The sequence below is a fragment of the Spea bombifrons genome, chromosome 4, assembly GCF_027358695.1.
Source record: "Spea bombifrons isolate aSpeBom1 chromosome 4, aSpeBom1.2.pri, whole genome shotgun sequence".
In the NCBI taxonomy this organism is placed as follows: Eukaryota; Metazoa; Chordata; class Amphibia; order Anura; family Pelobatidae; genus Spea; species Spea bombifrons.
In genome coordinates this window covers 30,945,402-30,968,089 of record NC_071090.1, presented here as the reverse complement: position 1 = coordinate 30,968,089, position 22,688 = coordinate 30,945,402, and the positions used below count along the sequence as shown (strand labels likewise).

Sequence of the window (22,688 nt, the reverse complement as noted above, 5' to 3'; positions counted from 1 at the left end):
CTTTGTTGGAGGGGTTGTGGATACGAGGGTTCCATGGTTCATATGTGGTGGAGCTGCCCGATACTACAGCCTCTGTGGAAACAAATTTTCTCCCTTTTCCCGTTATTGTGTCATATTGACTTAGATTATCTTCCTGAACTTGCCCTCCTGCATATGTTTGATGACCCTCCCCCCTCTCCTATACGGAAATTAGTAATACATGTTCTCCTAGCAGCCAAACTGTGCATAGCCAAAAAGTGGAAGGCAGCCTCCCCGCCCTCTTTTTTGGATGTTCTCTCCACTCTGGAGAAGCACAGGGTCATGGAAAAAATGTCGCACCTGGCAAATCACACGCCTCACCTCTATGATCGGGTGTGGTCGGTCTGGTTGGGCAGCTCCCTTTACTCTACACACTTCCCTTAAATGAAGGTTCTGGCTTTGGGGGGATTCTTGGTGAGTGTAGGCTTGGGGTGGTTCATATCCCCCTATATCTGGGTTCTCTTCCCCATGACACTACGGCTTCCCAGCCTGGCGTTGTCTCCACTCTGTCAATCCTGGTGTTTGCTGTGTAGATACATGTCTGGCCTTCTTCTCCGCCTTATTGAGTACATACCCCAGAATGCGATTCCTTTTGTTTACTTTTGTTTTTTTTTGTTCTAGTTCGGTTCACACTCTTATCTTTTTAATGAAAATGTAGGACCGTTTACTGTACTTTATTGCGCATCTGTACCATTGTGCATCCACTATGTGTTATCTCCACCATGTCTAGTCTATCAACGACCATGAGGCTATTTTGTAGTCACTTTACTTCCTTCAATGACCATTGTGGACTTGTACTTCTGTAATCTCCATGACCTGTTTCATCCTGATGCACTTTTTCTGATGTTTGTATCACCTTGCACTGTGATATTGTATTATTACACTTGGTCCTCAATAAAATTTTATTTTCATAAAAAGGGGCATCAATTCGCGGGATAAAAATATAATTTTGTCTCTGTATAAATCAATGGTAAGGCCGCACCTTGAATATGCTGTGCAATTTTGGGCACCTTTTCTAAAGAAGGATATCATAGCACAAGAAAGGGTGCAGAGGCGGGCTACAAAATTAATAAAAGGAATGGAGCACTATAGTTATGAAGAAAGGTTAACTAATTTAAATCTGTTTAGTTTAGAAAAACGTCGCCTCAGAGGGGATATGATAACGTTATATAAATATATTCGGGGCCAATACAAACCATTGTGTGGAAATCTGTTCATAAACAGGACTATGCATAGGACACGTGGTCATGCGTTCAGACTGGAAGAAAGGAGATTTAGACTAAAGCAGAGGAAAGGGTTTTTTACAGTAAGGACAATAAGGATGTGGAATTCTCTGCCTGCAGAGGTAGTTTTATCGGAGTCTGTACAGACGTTTAAACTGCAACTGGATGGATACTTGGAAAACATAATATTTGGGGATATAATCTTTAATTATGTGGAAAGGGCTTATTGATCCAAGGAGAAATCTGACTGCCATTTTGGGGTCAAGAAGGAATTTTTTCCCTGGTCAGTTCAAAATCGGAAAGAGCCACAATGGGGTTTTTTTTTGCCTTCTTTTGGATCAACAGCAACAAATTAACAGATACAGGAAAGGCTGAACTTGATGGACGCATGTCTTTTTTCAGCCTATATAACTATGTAACTATGTAACTATATATTTGTAAATTATTACGTTTTATGTATTAAAATAAGGCTCTATACTTCTGACCAAAATAATGTAACATTTATGCGGGTTCATCAAATATGGAAAAGGTGGATCAAGGTTTTAACAAGCATATGTTAAAAATGACAAAAAAACACTCTGGTCCTTAGGTTATTAAAAAGTCCGGTCCTGAAGCAGCGACGAAAACTGTTTCTATGGCAGCACGGCCAATTCTAGCTTAATGCTTTCCCCATTCGGCTCTATTAACACTGGCTGTAATGAAGCGGCCAGCACATATCGCTGGGGCCGCCAGAGGTCACTGTTCCTCACGTCTTCAGTCATTATCCTGTGTCGCCGCCAAATCTCTTCTCGCGGGATCTTTTCACCCGACTAATGCGAGCGGAAGTAACTTGTATTTCTCTTTTCCGGCGGCCATAGTGGTCTGGGCAGACGGGTAAGGAGCTCTTGGGAAATGTGAAACATAGAATCGGCCTCCATCCTAGTGATTAACGTCCCCGTTTGTATTATTCGTAATGCGGATTGATAGACGGCACCCCTGGCATACTATAAAGAGGCATATTATTGGTGTCAGGGGTGACATGAAGTGTTGAAGGTGAAAGAACGTCGCCCTCCCCGTATCTGTGTGTGCATAACGCTGGGCCTCACCCCGGCACTGAGAGAGGTTTTTAAAGCGCTCCTGTATTAAAGCCATGAGCTGGCGGTTGTGATTCTTCTATTTGAATCGTTAAGTTAGATTTGTACGAGGGCCTTGGCTGCTCCGGGACTTACGTAGACCTCGTATGTAAATGCATGCTGTTCTAGTGTTAGTTGCTGGCAGTGTTCGTGTAATAAAGTTGGCTTTTCTTTAAAGAGCTGCCACCATATAGTTAAAGCTAAAAATAAGTGTATTCTGGTTAAACCGCAGTCTGGTGCACTTTACTGTCACTTGTAGTATTATCACCTGTGACCCAGCTGGCTTATTTATTGTAACTTGTTCCTTTAGCATAGATTATCGGTATGTAATGTATGCCCGGTGTATGTCTGTAGCATATTAACCAGTGTTTGTTTGCTTTCCGCAGTCATCATGAAGTTCAGTCCATTCGTTACATCCGACCGGAGCAAAAATCGCAAGAGGCATTTCAATGCCCCATCTCATGTGCGCAGAAAGATCATGTCCTCTCCCCTTTCCAAAGAGCTGCGACAGAAGTACAACGTCCGCTCCATGCCCATCCGCAAAGACGACGAAGTTCAGGTGAGTCGCGCCGAACGGGGACGGAAACATTAAATGCCGTTTTGTGCATTCGCTGACTCCTTAAGGTTTGTTCATTAAGTTAACAAATGGCTTTGTATGTCGCTGTCAACTTAAACGTGAGGTGGTAAAACAGTCTTCTGCGGTGTTTCTGCTTAAATCTCTGTTTGGGATTGTATTGCTCTGTAGCGATGTGTAAATTAAGTGGAATGTTTAATTAGGGAAAAGGTAGGTAGTTGTAAAAGTCAGCATCTATTGGCTACTATAAGATGCTTTCTATTTCTGTAGCTTGCATACGTCATACTAGAGTATATGATCTGGTTCATACTTAACAAAAGTGACCTGTGCATCAAGATTTACAACAAACGGAAACTTAAAGCACAAACTTATGTGTTGGCGTCATCCGTAGCTCATGTTAAGAGCTTCTGTGTGTAAACAGGGTTGTGATTTACGTTTAATTTTAGTACTGTTCATCATGCAAGATACTCCAATGGGTTGCTGGTAGCTTTCCAGCTGCACAGGTTGTGTTTAGAATGGATAGATATGGGCAATCAGTAAAGGCTGTTCAGTGGGATCCACATGTGTGAGACATGTATGTCATGAAGCGTAAAAAAATGGACAGACACGACCCAACAAACAATCTTACCTGCTGTCAGTTTGTATTTATATTGCACAAAGAATTGTGAAGATTTCTCACCTTGCGTTTACATATTACGGGAGTGATTTGGTACTTTCTCCTCCTTTGAGACTTTCCATTTATGCATAATGTGTAAAAGGTTGTTTACATGGAGGCAGATTAATCCATCTGACTGGAGCGGTGTCTGTCATGTGATGTTTCACCTCATTAGCAGATGGAACAAGCAATTCCAGCTTTCTTTTTGGATGTGTTCTGTATGGTAGCCTCTGGGTTCTAACATTTCCTAATGATTTATAGGTTGTTCGCGGACACTACAAAGGCCAGCAGATTGGTAAAGTAGTCCAGGTATACAGGAAGAAGTACGTAATCTACATTGAACGCGTGCAGCGTGAGAAGGCCAACGGCACAACAGTCCATGTTGGTATTCACCCCAGCAAGGTATGTGTATAATTCTCAGGAAACATGCCCTAGAAAGCAGTAACTTCACACTGTATTTTGGGGAGCACTTGTAATTGCGATAGTAATGCTTTCATAAGTCCTGCTAAAGCAACAGCTTCCAAGGCCAACATTAAAGTCAGGCATCATTCCTCACCCCAAAGCCGTTACCTGTACAAGTCACTGATGCAGTTTTACTAACTCTTTTCGTTATGATTTTATGCTTTGATGGCTACGTGTCTAAAACAATCAATACTCATGTGTTTGCTCTGGCAATCGAAGTGAAATCGCATAGAAGGGGCTTCATTCTTTCCCTTTGTTATTTATTAAGCACCAACAGTAAGCAGCACTGTACAATGTCACTCGTGAGTTGAGAATCCTGCCCGTGAGCTTGCCATCTAGCCTTATGGTACTTTGTATAAAAGTTCTAGTCTGGTACGGTGGGTTTGTGAGCTTAAAACTTAAAGGAATAGTATAGGTAACTAGAACAATAGGAGGGCATATCCATCGCAGGTAGTAATGTTTTCATGCCTTGTAGCAACTCCTTAAAAAGGCCATTAAGATGTGAAAAATCTTGTCCCCTTTACATTATTGTGAAGTTTGCTTTTTGTAGCCTTTTTAACTTGAAATCCTGATTCTGTGGCCTTCGGGGGCTGTGATCTCTTGTTAGCCTTGCAATGTAGTTTTACCAAGTCGTCTCAGTAGATCTAAAGCGGCAATATAAATAGGATGTCTAAATGTGGCTTCATGGGGTGAGGAAAGTTGCTGACTGCAAATTTGGTACTATGTAAATATTTCAGGTTAGACTTTAATACAGTGATGGGCAAATATATTTAAAGAGCTACAACTGCACGATGCCCAATCGCGCCATAAGCACTTTGGCTCAGCACATTGTATGAAATTGTATATCTTAATCAAAAACACACAATTTGATGACAGACAACCATTTGGCCAATCCAGTCTGCCTTTTTCTGCTCTAAACACTCAAATCTTTCAGTCTAAGGTTCAGGATATATATGTACGTGTGTGTGTGTGTGTGTGTGTGTGTGTGTATATATATATATATATATATATATATATATATATATATATATTATGCCATGCATGTTTAGATTCATACTTCCAAATACCTACCACACAGGTGCAAACTGGTGTTTTCCACCATGTCCGTGTATTAGCTTTTTCTGCTTCCAACTGCTGTAGAGCAAAACATGAATGCAGTGTATTAATGGCTCGTGGCTTAAGGCTCTTCTGCTGTTTGTCTTGATAGATTGTAGCTTGGTGTAGCCAGTTAGTTTAATATAGTCCTTCAGTGGTACTTTGAATAGTTATCAGGGCAGTGTTTCTCCATCCACTGGATCAGCATGGTTTGTTTAGACTTAAATGTATGGCCTACTTTGGCTTGTGTCCAGAGCCGGTATAAAATGCAACATATATTCTGGCACCAAACCGATGTCGCTGGCGACAGATTACCTTTGTTTCATACTCTTGTTTAACTACTAATCAAATTGCAAGTAACCTCTTGAAACATGTTGGGGTTTTTTGTGACTTTCAATTCTGGTGTACAGTATTATGGCAGGGGATGCATTTTCTTGCCTTAAAGGGACATTCAATTAAGTAAAGTATTCTGTAAGTGCTTTTTTAAACACAATATAACTGTAGGACCACACAGGCCGGCTTTCTGCACAACGTTAGCTGAGTGGCAATCAGTGGCTAGGTATATATTTATGTATTAGAGGGCATATGATGTCTGAAGCGTCCCTTTAATGTTTTGACTTGCCCTTGAAGCTACTAAGATCTAAACAAGGTTTTGATGTAATCATTTGCAAATTAGCTTTGATGGCTATTATAGTAATGGCGTATGGTCTCACAAACTAATGACTTAATTACAAATCATGGACTTGTAATTAAGTGTCAAATTTTCTGCTGTCCTCTCATCATTGTCCATTTAGGGCTATTAGAAGTGTATATATAATTCACAGCGGTATATAAGTAGTGGGTGGGTACTCTGTCTTGGCACAAGTGCATTTCCCTTTCTAAAGTATCCGCTAATCATCCATTCGCCATTTTTCCGTAGGTGGTGATCACCAGGCTAAAGCTCGACAAGGACAGGAAGAAGATCTTGGAACGCAAGGCCAAGTCTCGCCAGGTTGGCAAAGAGAAGGGCAAATACAAGGAGGAAACCATAGAGAAAATGCAAGAGTAACTCTGTCAAACAATAAACTGTGCAGTTTATACAAATCAAGGCTGTTGTTTTTCTTTTGTTTGCAAGTAAAGCAAGGAAACTACACACCAGACTGAATTGTGGGAAGAATCCTGTAGTTCAATTTCAACATTATAAAAATAACATTTGAGACCTCCAACTGCGTGGATAATTGCAGCCTAAAATAAGGTTCTGAAAGAAGAATCGGGTAGTGTCCTAACTATCCAATAAGGTGTCTGTTTCCAATGTGTGTAAGATTTGGTAATGTGACTTTGATCTTTACCCTCCTTTTCACAAATGCATTCTATGTCCTGTTCAGCGCAATGGAGACGGCATAGAACTTTGTGTTCTAACGCTCTCAACTTGTGCAGTGAGTCTAATCCATGGGAGTGTCTTAAGTGTGACTCTTTTAAAAGGTGGGCTCAATTTGTTCCTTACTTTTCTAGGACAGTTCCTTCACCCTCCAACCAAATAAACCCATCCACCTTTTTATATGTATAAAGTAAATTTCCAGTGTGAATAAGTGAGATTTCAGTGGAGTTGAGGGAAAAGACTCTTAAATGTAGAGTAAGTTCGCATATAGCACAGAAATGTCTATCTTGCATTAGGAGGTAAATTTGTTCTAGAAGGCCCATTAGTGTTCAGCGGCCTCATGCTGGTAGGCCATTTTATTTTGAGCAGAATTTAAAGGTCAATGTTAACAATTGCTCGGCTGGAAACCGCTTACACAAACTCAGGAAAAAGTGCTATGAATTGATACAATTCCGATAGACTTGGATGCGTTTGAATACAAGTTACTGGTTTGGTGTAGTTACATGGAGGGACTGCACAGTTGAGGTGGGATTTACAGATTGGGTGGAAGTGATGCCTTGATTTTTAATCCAATGTGTGACATGTTCTAGCCCATTATGCTTTAGCTGAAAGGACTGCAGAAGATCCGGAAACACTAGAGATGGCCAAAGCAATCATTGGGTCGCTGGCTAACAAATCAAAATTTACATGAGTTTTGGTCACAACTCCCTCGTTCACCATTTTATTTACCAGCAAAAGGCTGCGCTGGCCCTGGATAATTATACAGGGCTAGCCAAACTCTTCCTGCAGCAGAAACTCAGCGGGGTTGGACTTAATAGTGACAACAAGGAGCTAAAGCACAACTCTACCAAAAACCACGTGACTTTCCCCAGTAACAGGTGAAATCAATGTTATGTGAATTAAAAAACAATCTTAGTTGGATATTTCCATGTTCTAGGCATCTGCATTATTTTTACTCCCTATTGTTCAGCTCTTAAATTGTATATATACACACACACACACAATCACGTTAGACATGCATTTTTAACTACATAATATGTACGTCTCTTTAAAGTTAAGACCATGATTAAAATATAATTTCAAAATAACGGCTGAACTGGCAGTTTTCATTCTTTAATATTAGCCTCTGCTGCCGATGCCTATATATATATTAGCCTCTGTTGCCAATTCATTTTATACTGAAAGTTGGGCCACGCTCCCTAGCATGCACTCACTCCCTTTGTTCCCGCACCCAAAAAAAAAAATATTTTCCACATTGAATCAGACATACAAATCCTATATTTGCAGGTATACAATAATAATGTAGGGTAACATAGCATTGCAGGTATAGATCAACATAACACACAAACCCAGCATTGCAGGTATGGATCAACTGAAAATCACATGTAAACTCAGCACTGAGGGTATAGATCAAATAAACACATGGAAACAGCACTGCAGATATTGATCAACCGAATAAGACATACAAACCCTGTATTTGTAGGTATATAAATAATGTATGGAAACATAGCACAGCAGCTTTGTATCAACAGAGTAACACACAAACCCAGCTTTGCAGGTACAGACCAATCGGAATTCACATAAAAACTCAGCATTAAAGGTATAGATAAAACCCCCTAAATTACAGACATAGATCACAGGCTGCACATCCCAAAGCCAGCCCTGTCGTCCACATTGCCCACATAGATCCTGACCAGCACCTAAATTACACTCATAGGACTTACCATCTTTGTCCCCATACAACCCGGCCTGTACCATCTTTGTCCCATAAATACACTGACTGTGCCATCTTGGTCCCCAATGCTCAAAAACCCTTGCTTGTGCCATCTTTGCCTTTCTACAAATCAGTTATACATTTATGATCCACACAAACACAGTCGCTCACTAATTCACACTTTCATTTACATGATTCATCCACTTATTTATTCTCTCACTCATTTGCACAAATCATTTACACATATTCATTAATGCATTCTCACAAATTCATTAATTCATACTCGCGCATTCAGACAATTCATCCACACATTAATTCTTTCATTCTCTCACTCTGACACACAATGCATCCACACATTCATTCTCACTCATTCTCTCTTATTTTCAATATTGGTACCACCCCCTTCTCACTATCGACCCCTCTCCCTCCCTTCTCACTAGCTATCCCTCTCCCTCCCTTCTCACTATCTATCCCTCTCCCTCCCTTCTCACTATCTATCCCTCTCCCTCCCTTCTCACTATATATCCCTCTCCCTCCCTTCTCACTATCTACCCTCTCCCCTTGAAGTTCACTTATCTTGTAGAGATCCTGCGGTGGGAGTGCGAGGCCTCTGTCTCCCTGCTCTGCCGCGTCGCGCACTACTTCACTGCTGACCACTGGTATACGACGTCATATTCCAGCACTAAGCGTGAAATGCCTGCACCGCGATCGAGCTAGAAGCCTCTGGGAGTAAAGTGTGGGGTGCCTTTATTTTCCCTACATGATGAAGAGCCGATCCTAGTGACAGTCCGCTGCAGCTAGCCCTGGATAATGTACAATCAAATCAGTGAAGGTTCCTGAAAGTCTTTACACGAATTATGCTTTATATAGGGCCAGCTCGGCCCTCCTTGGTGGACAAACTTGCTTGTGATGTCCCTTAATAACGAATAGTGAAGTGATAGTTACAACCACAGTTCTGCCTTTATGAATATACCCCAGACACTGCATGGCAACAAGTTACATGTTGTAATCAAAGGAATGCACAATTAAACAAAAAAACGGACAAGCCTGGCCCTTTAAATATCGCCTAACCAATTGCAACCAATAAAGACATGATATGTAGAGGTATATTTACTACAGGAAGAGTTCTTCCAGTGATTTATTTAGGCCTAGGGTGGCATGTCAGGCAGGCATCCACTTGCTGGAAAAACCAGGGGGCAGACACACTCCCCCACTCCTGGTGTGTTGATGCTCAGGGGGCTTGTTGCAGCCAGGGGTGTAGCTAGAGTTTTTGGCACCCGGGGCGGATCCTTTATTTGGCACCTTCCCCAATTTAAAATGTAAAGACACCCACAAAAAAAATGTTGGTAATAATATTTATTTTACAAATTTGCTAACTGTATGTTTAAAAACTGTCAAAAACTGGAAAAAATAACTTATAAATTAAGTTTAAATAAATAACATTTACTGAACAGATATGGTACAGCATAACTCCCATCACTATATACTGAGCCAGTCATTGATAGTGGTACAGCATAACTCCCATCAATATACACTGAACCAGACATTGATGGTAGTGTAGCATAACCGCCATCACTATATGCTAATCCAGACATTGAGGCCTCTGCCCCTAAAACATAGAAAGTGATGGAAGATAAGAACCATTCGGCCTATCCAGTCTGCCCAACATTTGAATACTTTCCTTAGTCCTTATCTTATATCTAGCTTAGCCTTATGCCTATCCCATGCTTGCTTAAATGCCTTCACTGTATTAACATCTATCACGTCTGCTCGAAGGCTATTCCATGCATCCACTACCCTTTCAGTAAAGTAATATTTCCTGGTGTTACTTTTAAACCTTTGCCACTCTATCTTAAGACTATGTCCTCTTGTTATGGTAGTATTTCTCCTTTTAAATAAACTCTTCCTTTATCTTGTTGATTCCCTTTAAGTATTTAAATGTTTCTATCATATCCCCCCGTCTTTCTACCAGGCTATATAGGTTAAGATCCTTTAACCGGTCCTGGTAAGTTTTAAACTGTAATCCATAAACCATTTTAGTAGCCCTTCTCTGAACTTTCTCCAACATTTCTATATCCTTTTGGAGATACGGTCTCCAGTACTGTACACAGTACTCCAAGTGAGGTCTCACCAGTGCTCTGTACAACGGCATGGAGCACTTCCCTCTTTCTACTGCTAATACCTCTCGCTATACAATCAAGCATTCTGCTAGCATTTCCTGCTGCTCTACTGCATTGCCTGCCTACCTTTAAATCCTCAGAAATAATTACCCCTAAATCCCTTTCCTCACACGTTGAAGTTAGGACAGTATCAGATATTCTATACTCTGTCCTTGGGGTTTTTATGCCCCAGATGCATTACTTTGCATTTATCCACATTAAATGCCAGTTACCACCACTCTGACCATTTTTACAGTTTACCTAAATCATTTGACCTTTGGCTTCTCCCTTCAGGAACATACCTTTCCACCATGACCTTCTGCAATATCGCTAATAAAAATATTAAAGAGAATGGGTCCAAGTACAGATCCCTGAGGTACCCCACTGGTAACAAGACCAGTGACTACAACCCTCTGTTTTCTGTCACTCAGCCACTCCCTAATCCATTCAACAACAATGGGATTGAGATCGAGAAAAGTCAGAGATTGCAGTTTATTTAAAACTTTAAACATAATTTCCATTAATTTCCCCACTACAGATGTAAGACTTACTGGCCTGTAGTTGTCGGACTCCTCCCTTTTGCGAATGGGCAGTCTGGGACGACTCCCGCTAACAATGATTCATTAAATAAAACAGCCTGCCTCTGCTCCCCCTAAACAGCCTATATGTGCCACCTCTGCCTCCCTAAACAGCTGCCTGTGCCACCTCTCCCACCCTCAACTGTCCCATTTCTGCCACTTGGCAACCTTGGCAGCTCTTCTTGTTTTGTGTGGTATTTCACCCTTTGGGGATCTCTTGCGGTCCACCCCATGCAGACATCCTTGCTTTCTTGTGCACTGTGAGATACCAAGCGGACCCCACTGACAAGGCCCATTAAGGCCAAAACGTACGTCTGGGGTTGTCGGGTCTCTCGTGCATGTTTAGTGTCTTTCACATTTCAGTTCTGGATTGCCCTTTTGGACAGGATCACACTCATATGTTAATGAAACAGGACTGCTAAAACTTCAGATCCTCCCAAGCGGGCATGCACCGGACTACAGGCTATGAACATGTTTTTTCAGCTGTTTTATGAATACAAAGGCACCAACGGTGAAACCGAAAGTGATACCCAAGCTTAGAACGCGTACACTTTTTCAAAGTGGGCCACCTCACGGGACAACTGGCCCCGAGTCCATCTTTTAAGAAAGGTGATGTCATATGCCATGATATATTTCAATGGGACTCCTACAGATTTAACCGTTTGCTGACTGCAACAGGTAAAGTGCTATCCTTTGGGATGTATAACCAAGTAACGGACGTCTATTGGTTTATACATCCCGGAGGGTAACACTTCACACGGGCTGTCAGTTATGCGAATAGCCTGGAATAACGGCTAATGAGGCCACCGTAGTTTTGAGTAGACTGTTCATGAAGGCCTCACTAGCCGTGATTTATCATCAGATAACATGTCCTCCATTGTGCGTCCGCCGCTTCTCACGGCCACCATTCCGCCTGCGCAACTCGCTCAGCCCCAGTTCTCTCTGTCTGCGACCGGTAAGGCTCAGCGTCACGGTGGGCGGGGCCTGGAAGAGGTCACATGACCGCCTATGTGATCACCTGACTGGGGCTCAGTGAGTTCAGAGTTGTCTCGGTTGTCGGACGTTCTGGTGCTCGGTGTCTGTGCCTAACGCTGACATCATGGCCTATCCCGGGCTGCTAGTGCCCATCATCGTCATGACCGTGTTCTGGGGCTTCATCGGAGCCGTGTTGCCTTGGTTTATCCCCAAAGGACCCAACCGAGGGTGAGTATGGGGGCTAAGAAAACAGATACACTCCCGGCCTGGGGTGTGAGGGGAAGAATAACGTTCGCGATAATACCACACTTAGTGAGTCTGACCCTGATTAACCCCCACGATACTCCAGAGCCAGCAACTCTTGTATTAAACTCAGATCGAAATGCATTTAACAGGTGAATAATAATGCGTTATTATCAATACTCCCATCCCAAGTCCAGACCATAACACCGTTCTGTGACCCCCTTTATTTCTGGGGGTTGACCCCAACAGGCAGCATATCCGAGCCAGACCCCTAAAGCTGTTCATTTACACTTTATTTATATCACGCTGGGAGATTCTGTAGACCTATTACAATAGGCAGAATGAAGATTAATAATAACATTAATGTGCAGAATTGTACAGGAATTTCATAATTATAACCCGTAAAGACATACTGGTATCAAAGGAGAAGAGGATGGGAATGAAACGGTTAAATCAATGAAAACATTTTATTTGTAAACAGAAGCCTATATTTGTGTAAACATAAAACTACTAAGTTTACAAACACCTCTCAAAGTTTCCTAGTCCTTCCTCTACATGATAATATATGTAATGACTTTGCATGGATATCCACTTTGTGAAATGGCCATCGCAAGCAGCTTTCTTTTTAGTTGACTATTGCCCATGATTTGGTTTGGATTTGGGACACAACCCAGCTTTATCACATACGATCTTTTTATGTTTATACGTTCATCTTCCGTTTTAGTGGAGATACTTGGGAGGCCCAACGCTAAGCCACTAAGTGCTGCTGTGTATTCTAGGAAACATCACTTGCTCAGTTTGTTTTCGTATCATCTTTTTCTTAGGTGTGTGTGTGTGTGTGTGTGTTTGGTGTGTGCGCATGTGTGTCGAGATCTTTCTTTTAAGCATACTCGACAATCTCCACTGAGATGGTGGTCATGGGACAGACACACGACTATCCTGAATCTAAGCTGAGAAGATCTGGTTTAAGCAAGCAGAGTAGATGACCCGAACGGTTCTTATCTGCTCTCAACTTCTACGTCTCCATGTTGTCTAATCCTGCTCTCGACCCTTTACTAACATAGTGAAGGTCAAAATGATCGTCTAAAAGGGAACTGCACTATTTTCGAGGGTAACTTGTTACTTCTCCTTTTTCCTGAGTGCTGACATCAGATACATTACACAGTAGGTAGCTTTCCTCTCTGGCAGTCTTAATGTCGTAGTCTTTAATTAGGTAAATGTTCTAGACTGTTTACGCTACGTGCTTCAAACTTAACAGATGCTTCCCTTAAAACGTGCCGCCCTCTTTGTTTGTAGGGTATACACTATTTACATGTTGTTGCCACAATTCTTCCTGGAGTCGTTCTGTATGTTTCAGCGCGCGCTGGATGAAACCAGCAACCCGGAGTTGATTGTGTTTTGACTTCAAACTCTTGTTATCTTTGACTTGGAATCTCATTAACTCGTCTTGACGTATGCTTTTAGGTCTTCCATGAGCTCTGAACACCAAGAATTGCTTGTAATGTCAGTTTACGGTTGGCTATTTTAGAGAAACCTTGAGATCCTAATATGCGCATGACTGGTTATTAGTCATACTTTCCATAGTCCTTTGGACAGATGATCTTGCAGGAGACATGAGCCAACTTAGGAATGGCAGCCACCATTTATTCCATAGTATAGCTAATGAAGAACATGATAAATTTGTGCTTTTCCATCGTTTCCATTATCCTCCTTCCTTCTCATATCTCTGTTCATTTGCGTATTCTTCCTCCTTAACTTGACTGACAAATTCTCCCTCGCTTTCCTCCTTTTTTTTTCTCTTCTCTATCAGTATACTAACACATGCCATGCCAGAGGGAAAGCAAAGCGATAACGGACTTGCTATTTCATGATATAAGCCGTGAAGGTAATGTTTAGTGTTTCCTTTCCAGTAGAAGTAGCTTCACAAATATTGTATTTATCTAAAGACGCCGCAAAATTAAAGTACCCATGGTTGCTGTGGTGTCCCTTTAATCAACTGCGTTTTTAAAAGATCTTAAACTGATGAAGGGTTAAAAAAAAAATCTTACCAATAATATTCATATAAAGTTTATATATATATATATATATATATATATATATATATATAAATATTACACCTGTGTTCAATGAGGACTTGCAGAATTCCTGGTTTGTTTAGGGCCATCAGGGTCTGGGATTTTGACACGGGTCAGCTGTGATTATTGGATACCCAACATAATATGCACATCTCCAGTACCGTATATTGTATGCCCTACAGATGCCCTTGAGTCCCTGTAGAATAATCGAATGCATGCCTCCTTTCCATTTCTCGGTGATGATCCTTCCTTCCTCAGCAGGACTAGGCTACTGAGTACGCAGCCCATGCAAACATAACTTAAAGGCTACGAGGGACCGGTTTATCACCTGTTATATTAACTATTTTCTCCCTGCATCCCTGTTTGCATCCTAATTATCAAACACACACCAGTTCCTCGCCACATTTACCTAACCATTCAAAAAAAGCAAACGCAGCTGCAGACACACACACACACACACACACGCACGCTGTCCTTATAGATGTCGCATCCCTGGTGCTATAGCTGCATAGATCATGTCTGTTGTAAATATTTTGATATATATTTGCTTTGTCCGCGTTGAGTGCAAGCTTTTAGCATCACGCACCCATTCGGGGGTTACTCGGGCAGTGAAATGGTTGTATGGTTCAGTAAACCTGATGCGTTGGTTAGGAGATGGACCTTTTATTTGCAGTTCTTGACCGCCTTCCGATTAGCCGCTAGCTGTGTCTTATGTCATTACGGTTGTCTCTTCTTTTCGCAGGGTGATTAACACGATGCTGGTGACGTGCGCGGTCTGCTGCTATCTGTTGTGAGTATAAATAGGTCTTGTACGCAAGGCAGCCCGTCCTGTTTATACCAAGCAGGCGCTTTAACCTCCCTCCCCGCTTTAACCTTGGGTTTTAATGTCCGAACGATTCAAGATACCGATCTGTTTCTTTTACAGCTAAACCACTAATTTTAGTTTTTTCACGAATGAACTAGAATATATTTTAAGGGAGCCAAATAAATTTGCAGGTCACCCTACCCCCACCTCTAGATACTCTGATAAAGCGAAGGTTCTGGTTACCTGCTGACGTAATCCTGCCGCGTTTTGCCGGACCCTGCTTACCCGTAAACAGCTTTGGCCTTAAATTCAGACTGTCTGGTTTGGCCTGTTATTGTATACAAAATAAATAAGACCGTTCCAGCCAAAAGCCTGAAATGACTTCACATTTACATAGTCCTTGCCTCACCGGCCACCCAGCCTGTTTCACCCCGGGGGGGATTCAGGAATGCTTTAAATGTATACAAATATTATATGTTTTCGGGGAGATGGCTGGGGTTCCCATGGGAAACTGCCATTTCATAATTTATTAGTATTGTAACTGTCAATCCTATGATTTTCAATAAAAATAATAAAAACAAAAAAAAAAACCCATTTAATATTAAGAGCAAAAAAACCTTTAGTGAATTTTAACCTTATATAATATATTATATCTATATTTATATAATATATAATATATCTCTATATTTATATAATATAATATATCTCTATATTTATATAATATCTAAAGTGTCCGATAGTACATGTGAAAATATTTGGAACGTCTCTGTTCTGCCAAAATGTTTTTTATGCGTTCATTCTATAGCAGTAGTGCATCCAAAACCCATTTTAGTCATCTTTTCCCCCCAAAATTGCACCAATAATTGTTATGAAGCCAGTTTCTAGGTTTGTCAATATGTTAAAATTACCAAAATATTTTTACAGCGTAGTCTAAATGCTGTTACTTTTAAAGGTGCTGCAGAATGAAACACCAATAACTAAATACAGCATTAACATCATTACGAGCCCTGCTGGACGCCCAGTCGCTCTGTAGAAGTAATTATATACTCTCTGTAAGATTGTGCCTCGTTCCTATTTTTGCTGGGAACACTTAATTGTCATGTGACATAAAAGTAGGCACTGATAGGTTGTTGCCGAGGAATATTCTTAAAAGCTTCTCTGTTGCCTATATGTGGACTAAAGAGGGAAAAATAAAATGACAATTTTACATTATAGAGAGGACAGTTAATTCATGCAACAACTTCTCTAAAATGGGTTAAGCAGTTTTAAGGATATTTCCGGTGACTTGTTATGTATTTATTGTGTGAATATTTGAAGCCAGAAGGGGGCAAATCGGTAGATATATGCGGCCTTAAACTATTTTATTGCCAATATTTCCTAAAAAAGGGAAAAAGCCGTAGCAGTTACTGCTACATTTTGAGACGTGACGGCTCTGCCTGAATGGAAAAGTGCTTTGGCCACCGAAGACAGATAACCCAGAGACCTGCCCGGCGCGGTTCTATTCTCACGGAGAGAAAACAAGTGACGGGATCCATTTCAAGCAGCTGCCGAATTTTCTGGGACAGCGTTATGTAACCTCTTTCTCTCCAGCAGATTTGCAGTCGCCGGCTTGCTGCATCTTTTCCTCTTAAACCCTGCAATGCAACAAAACAGGGAGAGAAGCGCAGCACGTAAACCTCCCGAGATCACCTCTGTGTGCCAAGACTAGACTTTTCTGAACACTGGCAGTGCCGTTTATTTATATATATATATATATATATATATATATATATATATATATATATATATATATATATATATATATATATATATATATATATATATATATATATATATATATATATATATATATATATATATATATAATATTATTTTTTTATGTTAATTTAAATTAATATATGCAGAACGGCCCTGTTACCAGACCCATTTATGGGATGGAATGCATTGCTTCAAACAGGGAATTTGTCATCTGGACAGAGCGAGGACAAAAGTCTTCATGTCTTTGTTTACTGCAATTCATAAACTCTGCAACGAGTCAAATCGCGGCAGAAAACGTTTGGAGTGCTGGCGTGCAATCTGCAGAACATTTCAGGTGTGCAAATGGAGGGGAGCACGCCGGAGCCATGGCCAGCTTACCCGAAGAGCCAGGTTGCGGCACTTATGGGAGCCGCAGTGGGAGGTCTTTGCTGCAACGGTACAGATCTCCATTGATTTTACAGCTCCCTGTGTCCATCAGGGGAGATCAGAGATCTCCCCCCCCCCCAGCTGGCCCATGTTCCCACCAAATGTGGGAGAGTTGGGAGGTATGCTGTTCTTTGAGGTATAAATGAAATGTCCTCTGGATTTTGCAAACTTTGGCAGCAGATGTTTAATGTGCTATCAATGACCATCCCGTCCAGCCTTTAACCTTCTGGAGAAAACCAACATTTATTCCTCAGCCCTAAACGGATGGTCCTGTTTCCCAGCAGCCACTTGCCCAGCGCTACCCGTTGGGCGTCTGCAAAGACACCGGGGCAATGTCCTGTAGGAGCTGCTTTCCAAACTGAGCCGGCAGACGTGACGTCTTTAAGATTACGCTGCTGGCACCTGATGTTCTGCTGCATTGTATCGATCGCTACAGGCCCGTCATGTCTGGTGCAGAAGGAACCGCTCCCGGAACCTGAATTGTTATATACATTTGTGGTTTTCTGCTGGTGGAAGAATGGCATTTACCTGTTGTTGTTCCTTAACTCTTTCTTTGTCTTTGCAGCTGGCTCATTGCTATACTGGCACAGTTGAATCCACTGTTTGGCCCTCAGTTAAGCCCGGAAGTAATTTATTATCTGAAAAACCACTGGCCTTAAACGATCTGAATGTTTTTTCCACCCCGCTGTGAAAATGCCAGGTAAGCATAATCAAGTAAATGGATACGTTTCATACGAAGTGACCTACAGGTTTCACTCGATTTTAAGCATTCTTTTTAGCTGCATATAAGCTCTGCTCGGGAAGATGTTTCTGCAGACAAGTCATTTGCTGAAAAGTTAGGGGTTTAAAAAGCACCTCTGGTGCAGTTACCGTAGCAACCAACAGAATACTCCTGCTGATTCTACCTCTTTAAAGACTTTGCATCAGAACTGATCTTTGTTTAACCCTACACAGCTCTGATCCAAGGCTTTTATTATAATTAGTTATGTTTTTTTATACTTCCAGGGGGTGATCTACGGTTTAACCGATTCAGATTCATGGCAGCCATAGCTCATCATTGGTCCCCTTTTCTTATGATCTCTCCCCTCCAACATTATCTAGATGTGTTTTTATGCATTGATTTCCATCTATTAGTTGAATATGTTGTTTAAAACTCACTTTTTTTTTAATTTAATTTTTTTAGGACAGCATGGAAATAGAATTTTGCCTTAAATCTCCTGCTCTCGTTCCGATCTGAACCAAGATGCCTTAATGTTTGTACTACGCGAATAGCCTGCGGTGTCGTGCATTCCTGTCCCAAGCACCACATCTGCTCGCTCGGAAAACGCAGCTGTATCTCAACACTTCGTTCCTCGGGACCTTTATTCTGTTCGTATGGGACGGCACCAAATCCTTTTAAACCTTGGACTCCATTCCAGGACACAAACGCTGCATTCACCAGGGCATGGATTTACCAGTTTTGTCATTTATTTGTTTTATTTTCATGTTGCAAAGTAACTTTAAGTAAAGTCTGTACCATCTGATTGACAGGATTTCTTGATACCCTATTTATTTAAATTTTAACCCCTGTCACCGTCACCGGACACATTCCATTTTTCTGCCCCTTCTTTCTCGGCGTGTGCCTTTTTAACCCTGCCCTTAGAATGCGTGTTTGTTTTTATGACAATAAAAGATGGTTCTATGGAAAAAAACAAATCATCTTATAATAATCTTACATTTTGTCTTAAAATAATGCTGTGAGCACTGGCGACATTTAAACGCTTATTCCTGGAATCCTATTAAACTCTTAAATGTCACATTTTGTTCCTTTTGCTCACGGGTATGGAATAGACTATTTTAGAAACATCGATAAGTACGGATATAAACAGCAGGGGACGCAGCGTGAACTTTTACCGTCTTTAGACTAATTAGCTGTTAATTGTTTTTGTGTCTAAGGTATCTGTAAATATTTGCCAAGCAGTGCGAGCTTTAAGGGTATTTGGCAGTTTGTATATACAGATAGGGATGGGGGGGGGCGGGGGGCAAAGGCAAACCAGCTACAATGGCTGAACATTAAATGGATTTTGTAGACATGTTGATATTTAGATATAATCACTAGTGTAGTAAAAATGTTTCGACTTGCATATGTGTGGAGACAACCCTTGATGCAGCCCATGAAGAAACCCGATTACGGTCCTCGGTATAGAGCAGAGCTGGTGAAATGAGGTTGTGCTAATCAAGGGGGAAGCCAAACAAGAGCCATCTCAAACTCTTCATCCGCTATAGAGGTTTTGACCTTATAGGCGTCCATACAGATGCACGTGCGGACCTCTTCATGCCGAGAGTGAGGTCGACCAGCTCTTCCGTTTCTAGTAGCAGGATATGAACTAAGCCATTCTGCACAGGTGTCCTTACTTGGACAAAAACAATAAAATTATTTAGAAATTAGTTAACTTTTAAGGGGGCTTTAAACCTTCATAGTGCTACTCACTGAAGTTTTATGAGCCAAAAAGGCTCAAAAGAAAATATCTGACATCACCTTTGTCTGTTTATCAGGTTAATTGGCAATCAATGTCCAGTAGCCCACACATTCGTACCTTCTGAAGTTTCATGCATTATGAAATCAGTTGCCAGATGGAAGATGTCACAATAGGAACATATATTATTAGAGTCGGGAAAAAGAATCCTTACGGAGCAGATCTGGTCTTTGATGACTGGCATGTTTTAGAGGGTTCTTTGGAAATGAGACAGCTCAGACAGATGCTAGGCATGAACTTATGGTGTAGAAAGCTAAGATCACGACTTAAGTATTGGATGCATTCTTGGTGAAGTCTGGAGATCTGGTGATTAGTAGAGGTTTGACCTTCATGGTGAGCATAGTCTGGAGGCCATATTACGAACGTGGTTGCCTGATGTCCAGGTTTTTTTTTTACTGGACTGTGAGGGAACTGGGCTTTATTTTTCCACCAAAAAGGTGAGGGGAAGTGGACACACACAACTATTCCTATATGCAACTGCTTTGCCCTGTTTTATGAGTTTTGGCGCATGTAACATCGACCTTCACTTGCCTACTTTGACCTTTTTTTAAAGCTAGGACTTAATGAAGAAGTTAGTCAACACAACACAAGCGCACTCTCGATTTGTAATTATAAATATGTGTGGAATTTTGATGACCTCTTTGGTTATAGCATTCTTGCTTCCTGTTCACTGGTTTCAGATTATTGTTTTTTCCCATTTCCTTACCCGGCTCCCCCCGTGAAGTTATGTTCTCATTTTACTAAAAGTTCTCTTGTTCTGGAAATAACGTCAGACAGGAAATGAATTGCTAGTTCTACCAAATTTTTTTTTATACAGATCACAGCTTTCAATGTGAAATTGTCCTAAAGTATAAAATATATCCAAGTCAGTTGCACCGATTGACTAAGGCACAAGCTCAAAGTAGCTTCAACGAGTGAATTTAGTTATGCTAAAAGCTGTGACGGTTCCGCTTTAATCCCGGTGAATGGAAATTGAGGTGTGCCTGCGTGGATGTGAACAACTCATTTATATGCATTTATATTGTCACAGAAACATGAACTTCACTCGCTTGTTCCAGAACCTTTCCAGTCAAATGATCGAAATGATTATGTGTTCTATAGAGTGAAGAGACCGGAACATATTGATAAGTGAAAATAGTAAAAATATTTTATAATAAATTACATTGTAATAGGTTTTTTTGTTCTTCTGTATATCTTCCGATCATATCACATGACTTCGGCTTGCTTTCTCTTGCCGGCGTATATGCCATCCCATCAACAACGGTGCCTTTCTTCTAGGCCTTGAAAAAACATTATGTAACCAAAAGGTGTATCCATTGACCTCATGTAGCTGTTTGACATAATGGTTGCTTTATTGCCATTCAGCATGTATTACAATGGGATTTGTGTTATAAGACCTGTGGCTCAGTCTCTCTATCAAAGATTTTATTTCACATTTATTTATGCTGAGGGAGCTATCATGAGCAAAGAGTCTACAAGGATCCATGGATTTATCTGGTGGTAGCTTGGAACAGTTCACAGTGTTGTGGTGGCCTGGCATGGATCAGCTTGGTAGAATGATGAGCAGAGCCCTATTGAACCATATCTGATATACAGATATAATGCCCCTTAGCGACCAATGACTTAAATCCTATCTGAACTAAAGCTGCTGGTGATAAAGGACATATATGCAAAGTAGAGACTGGTGTACATGCATTGTTGATTATAGCCACCCTTTATGGTTCTAGGCGTAAAGTGGCATAGGATTGAATTGATTGGCACATTGGATCACCCTTGACACTTAATGGTTAAACTTCCTATGAATTGTAATACAACATCTGTTGGAAGTTGGCCTTGGGTCAAGTTCTAGAGACGCATTTTCTATTGCAAGCGAAGCGATTGGCAGCGCATGTTTAAAGATACAAAAAATAAGGGCAGCTTTGAGAAGTGCACATTCCTACTCCACTGGGAAATTATCTGCGAAATCTTCTACCATTACTGGAAATAGCATTTTAGCAAGGAAAGTGGCAAATCCCAAAAGATAATAAAATGAATGCAAATTTTTAAAAAATGTCCATTTTTTTTGCAACAATAGTGAGCTATTATTGGATTAATACTATCTTATTCATAAAGCTCCAAAGGTAGGAAAACTATTCTTACCGATTTCCCATTCCAGTACTGCAAGAATCTGGATTTTTGTGTTATTTGTTGTTCTCATTTTCTAGACTTGGGTTAAGGGGAGTTTGCTGTAAGCTGAATATATTTGGTACACGTGGCTAATTTCCGTCTACAGGCTCAAAGGGAGCTGTGATTTATGTATACTATACCCTGGCTATAGGAATTTAATTTTTTTTATTATTTATTAACTATTATAGTTACAGATAGGACGGTTTAAACCGGGTCCTGATCTACAAATGGCTGACTTTGGTGCACCTGGTGCATGTCTATAATGGCCTTTCAGGAGAAAACAATGAGATGTATGATCTCTCTTCCAATGCTTACTTGGTGGCCTGCTACCCTAGTATATGGAAGCATGTCTCTGAAATATCTATTGTGCCACCAAGACTACCTGAGAGAGCATCAAACTCTCCACCGTTGGTCTCCTCACTCTAGGGATGAGAATAGATGGATGAGAATCGAGGGTGGGTCCCTGAAATCATCCTTGCAAGAGGTCTTTTTGTTTCTGGTGTTTTTTTGTATCAAATTGGGACAATCAAACAATGCAGTTCTGTCGAAACTTGGGTCTAGCGCAAATGATTGCCAGTATTCCCAAAATAACAATATAATCAATGGTAAAGTAAATGGTCGATCTGACAGTCTTTCTCCAATAACATAATGAACTATGTATTTAGAATGATAGGCACCAAGCTCTAAATCTTAACAGGGGTCTTGAACATTTACGGTTCCGTTCTATTGTCCATTAAAATGTATCATGGTGGACATGTAACTACAACCTAAAACAGA

At 40.9% G+C, this 22,688-nt stretch overlaps 2 protein-coding genes across 2 annotated transcripts; both read left to right on the top strand.

Moving 5' to 3' along the window:
• The first annotated feature begins 2,018 nt into the window (after positions 1-2,018).
• RPL26L1 (ribosomal protein L26 like 1) lies at positions 2,019-6,222 on the top strand. Its single transcript, XM_053462614.1, has 4 exons — positions 2,019-2,114; positions 2,740-2,912; positions 3,844-3,984; positions 6,059-6,222. Exons 2-4 carry the CDS (start codon positions 2,745-2,747, stop codon positions 6,185-6,187), a joined length of 438 nt encoding a protein of 145 aa, XP_053318589.1. The 5' UTR covers positions 2,019-2,114; positions 2,740-2,744; the 3' UTR covers positions 6,188-6,222.
• A 5,736-nt stretch (positions 6,223-11,958) lies between these two features.
• ATP6V0E1 (ATPase H+ transporting V0 subunit e1) lies at positions 11,959-18,924 on the top strand. Its single transcript, XM_053463534.1, has 4 exons — positions 11,959-12,150; positions 14,983-15,030; positions 17,795-17,929; positions 18,413-18,924. Exons 1-3 carry the CDS (start codon positions 12,047-12,049, stop codon positions 17,886-17,888), a joined length of 246 nt encoding a protein of 81 aa, XP_053319509.1. The 5' UTR covers positions 11,959-12,046; the 3' UTR covers positions 17,889-17,929; positions 18,413-18,924.
• Positions 18,925-22,688: the final 3,764 nt, after the last annotated feature.